The sequence below is a fragment of the Artemia franciscana genome, chromosome 14 (assembly GCF_032884065.1).
Source record: "Artemia franciscana chromosome 14, ASM3288406v1, whole genome shotgun sequence".
NCBI classification, from domain to species: Eukaryota; Metazoa; Arthropoda; class Branchiopoda; order Anostraca; family Artemiidae; genus Artemia; species Artemia franciscana.
This window is the reverse complement of record NC_088876.1, coordinates 31,420,924-31,424,814: the sequence shown is the minus strand read 5'-3', so window position 1 is coordinate 31,424,814 and position 3,891 is coordinate 31,420,924. Positions and strand designations below refer to the sequence as shown.

Here is a 3,891-nt window from a genome sequence, read left to right as displayed (position 1 = left end):
CCCCAAAGGCAGATCCTCCTTCATAGCCCCCTCCCCTCAACCCCCCTCCCCAACCAAAAATCCACCTTAAAACGTCTCTACACTTCCAAATAACCATTACTGTTTGTAAACGCTGGTCAAAGTTTGTAACTTGCAGCCCCTCCCCCGGGGACTGTGGGGGAGTAAGTCCGCCCCAAAGACATAGCTATTATGTTCTTCGACTATGCTGAAAAAAATGGCTATCTCAAAATATTGATCCGTTCACTTTGGGAAAAAATGACCGTTTAAGGGGGCCTAGGTGCCCTCCAATTTTTTTGGTCACTTAAAAAGAGCACTAGAAGTTTTAATTTCCTTTATAATGAGCCCTCCAGCGACATTCTAGGACAACTTGGTCGATACGATGACCCCTGGGGAAAAAGAAAACAAAAAAAAAACAAACACGCACCCGTGATCTGTCTTCTGGCAAGAAATACGAAATTCCACATTTTTGTAGATAGGAGCTTGGAATTTTTGCTATAGGGTTCTCTGATACGCTGAATGCGATGGTGTGATTTTCTACTTCTGACTTTTAGGGTGTGTTTCCCCCTTTTTTCCAAAATTAGGCAAATTTTCTCAGGCTCGTAACTTTTGATGACAAGGACTAAATTTGATGAAACTTATATATTTAAAATCAGCATGAAAATCCAATTCTTTTGATGTATCTTTTAGCATCAAAATTCCGTTTTTAGAGTTTCGTTTACTATTGAGCCGGGTCGCTCCTTACTACAGTTCGTTACCACGAACTGTTAGATTGGTGCAAAAAAAAAAAAAAAAAATCCAAAGCTGTAACAGAAGTATCTTATAGATCTTGTTTTTAACTTTGAATATAGATTTGGTTATGAAGTAACACACGGCAGGGTTTTTCATAAGAAATTAAATGAAGAAAATAGAAAAAATCCAAAGTAACTTCCAAATGTTACCTTTGAAAGGATGTCTGTACTGCCTAATGTTGTAAACACAAATTATAAATCAAACTCTGCCGTCCATTCTAATGGTGTTGCAAGATTAGGTGTGAACATATTAAATCTGGGATACGCTGCAAAAGCAAACTTTTTTTCTTTTTTTTTCTTTTTTTTTACTTTTTTTCATTTTTTTCTCTTTTTTTACTTTTTTTCTTTTTTTCTTTTTTTTCTTTTTTTGTGCTGTTGCATTGGTGATTTCTTTTTTCATTATATTACTCAAGCTTGGATCCAGTGCTGGTGGAAATTTCTTTTTTTAGTTTTCTCCCCGACAGACCTTTACCCTAGTCCAGGTTTTTAACCTGATATTGTTAATCATTGGTGAGATGGCACATATGCAGTTTTTTTTCATATTTATGTATTTACTGACCCATTGACCTTGGCACGATTTTTGGACTTTGACTGCTGGACTTCGATTTGGATGGAGATTCAAACATCAATCTAGAAGAAAAGAACCATGAATACAACTACACTAAAATGAATTTTCATGAAATGAGCCACCTACCATTACACTATAAAAATGCTCGTTGCGGCTCCTATCATTACAATTTAAAAAAAAGGACCAAACTTTACGGCAAAAAAATACCAAAGAAAATCAATATATCTTTCCTGTTCTCGAGTTTAATATATCTTGTTCTCTAGCAGAAAGAGTATTGAACCTATTAAGTGAGTCAATAATAAATAAAATTAAGAGACATCATTTTAATGTTTCAAAAGGTACAAAACAGTTCTAATAAAGCTTTAAATGGCCACAAACAGCATCAATACTACTGATAGAATTAGGTCCTATACCAAGCACAGTTGAAGAACCACGGGCGATTTGAGTCCTTCCATCATCTTTAATTAAAGCAGTCACTAATCCAGCATTCTTCGCTCTTTTATGTAAAGTAAGTAGCTCTGCTTCAGAATCTACTTTTAACGCAATCTTTGGCCTCCCAGACAGCCTCCATTCCACAACTGTATCACGATTACTTTCCTCAGCATTTATGTAACAATCGACGGCTGCATGAGCAACTTGAGCTGCCACCTGCCCCTTCCCCATTCCTAAATCTGTTCTAACTAAAAATACCATCTTAGCTTTTACCATCTTTTCCTTTTCATCTTGCTTCTTTTTGGCTGTTGTGGTATCTTTAATAGCTCTAACCACCTTTTCCTTAGTAGGAGGTTCAGCAGTTTTCTTGGGTTCTTTCTTTGGCTTTCCAATAGCAATTACTTCCTTCCCTTTTTTCTTCTTCTTTTTATCCTTCTTTTTACTTGCTTCTGCTGAGTCCCAACTTCCCAATACATCTATTTTATGATTTTCACACTTCTTTTTTCCTGCATTTTCTAAATCTATTTCTGCTTGCAGCTTCTCAAGTTCTTCTTTCCTTTTTTGTCTCAGGCTGTTTCTCTTTTCCTCTTTTACCTCAGGTGGGGGGGTTTGGAGGGGTATCTCTTTGCCCCCTGTACTTTTCAACTGTTTATGACTTGATTTGCCTGTATTCTTCACACTAGAATGAGAAATGGATTGTCCTCTGGCTCGCGGATTGATTGACACTGTCGGTGAATTAGGTGGTTTTTGGTCTTGAAGAATTGCTTTATTTTCAACATTTGCTAATGAAGGTCTTGAGTCACTTTGGTTTTCTTTATCGTTTATTATTTCTTTAACAGGTGATCTTTTTTCTTCAACATATCCTCCTTTTTCTAATGCTTCGAAAACTTTTGGAAGCTTGGTAAGCCCTTCTTTTTTGGCTTCAGTGGACTCTTTCAAGAAGTCAATAGGAGCAGTTCCAGCTCGATCTTTATCTTCCATTTGACTAAACATTTCTTCACCACTTTGAGAAATAGGTTTTTCTTCTTTCTCAGTAGCATTTTGGGGTTTCTCTTTGCCCTCTTTACTTTTCACCTTATTTTTACTTGATATGCCTTTATTCTTCATACCAGAAATGGAAATTGGAAAGGCTGGTTTGGCCAGAAATTTATATATGAACATTATAAGCTGTATAGATTTTCACTGTATAGAATTCACTCAATTAATGATTGGAGAGCCTGAGGAACCCGATACTTATTGATAAGATTACGTCATAATTGCCACACTGTTTTCATTCTACACAGTGACGTCATTTAAGATATAAAGGGCTGCATGCAGGTTTTAAACTGAGTGACGTCATATTAAAAAATTATATCTAAGTTTTGTAATGACGTCATGTAAAGAGTGAATTGGGCACAATATACTATTATTTTTTTCCAAAGAACTTTGCTACATGAAAAAAATACAATTTAAAGCAAATTAAGGAATGGTAACTTGTTATTTCGACTAATCTTAACTACTACTGCAAAAAGAAGTATGCATACATTTTCCGGTTTAGGGAGGGGTAAATTTTCTGCTAGGAAAATTTTACGCTAGGAGAATTTTCCATGGAGAGGGGAGTTTCCAGGGAGCTAAATTTTTCAGGGAAATTTCACACTAGGGAATTTTCTGAAATTTCTCTCTGATTTTTAAGTATTTGTTTTACTTTCTTTTTGCCGTCTCAATTTTAAATGTCGGAACTTTAAGGGTAATTTTTCGGGGTAAATTTTCAACGGATCAAATTGTCTAGAGGATCTTACCATGGGAAAAGTTTTCCGTGGAGGGGAGAAAGGTTTTCCGGTATGATTTAAAAAGCAATCGGGAGTTACTACGTTTTTTCAACTGAAAGTAAGAAGCAACATTAAAACTTAAAACGAGCAAAAATTATTACATGTATGACGAGGGTTGCCCCCCTCCTCAAAACCTCGTTCTTTACGCTTAAGTTTGACTTTTTGTACCGACTCCTTAAGAACGACTTCTGAAACACAAGGATCGTTTAATTAGAACAATAAGAAGCAATTTCCAAAGTACTAAAAGGTATTAGCGTGAAGAGTGAGGTACTAAGGAGGGACAGCCTCTCATTTA

The 3,891-nt window shown here is 36.0% G+C and overlaps 1 protein-coding gene across 1 annotated transcript; it reads right to left on the bottom strand.

Moving 5' to 3' along the window:
• Window positions 1–363: 363 nt before the first annotated feature.
• On the bottom strand, window positions 364–3,891 carry LOC136035575 (cylicin-2-like). Its single transcript, XM_065717450.1, has one exon. The coding sequence runs from the start codon at window positions 2,947–2,949 to the stop codon at window positions 1,708–1,710; it is 1,242 nt and encodes a 413-aa protein (XP_065573522.1). The 5' UTR covers window positions 2,950–3,891; the 3' UTR covers window positions 364–1,707.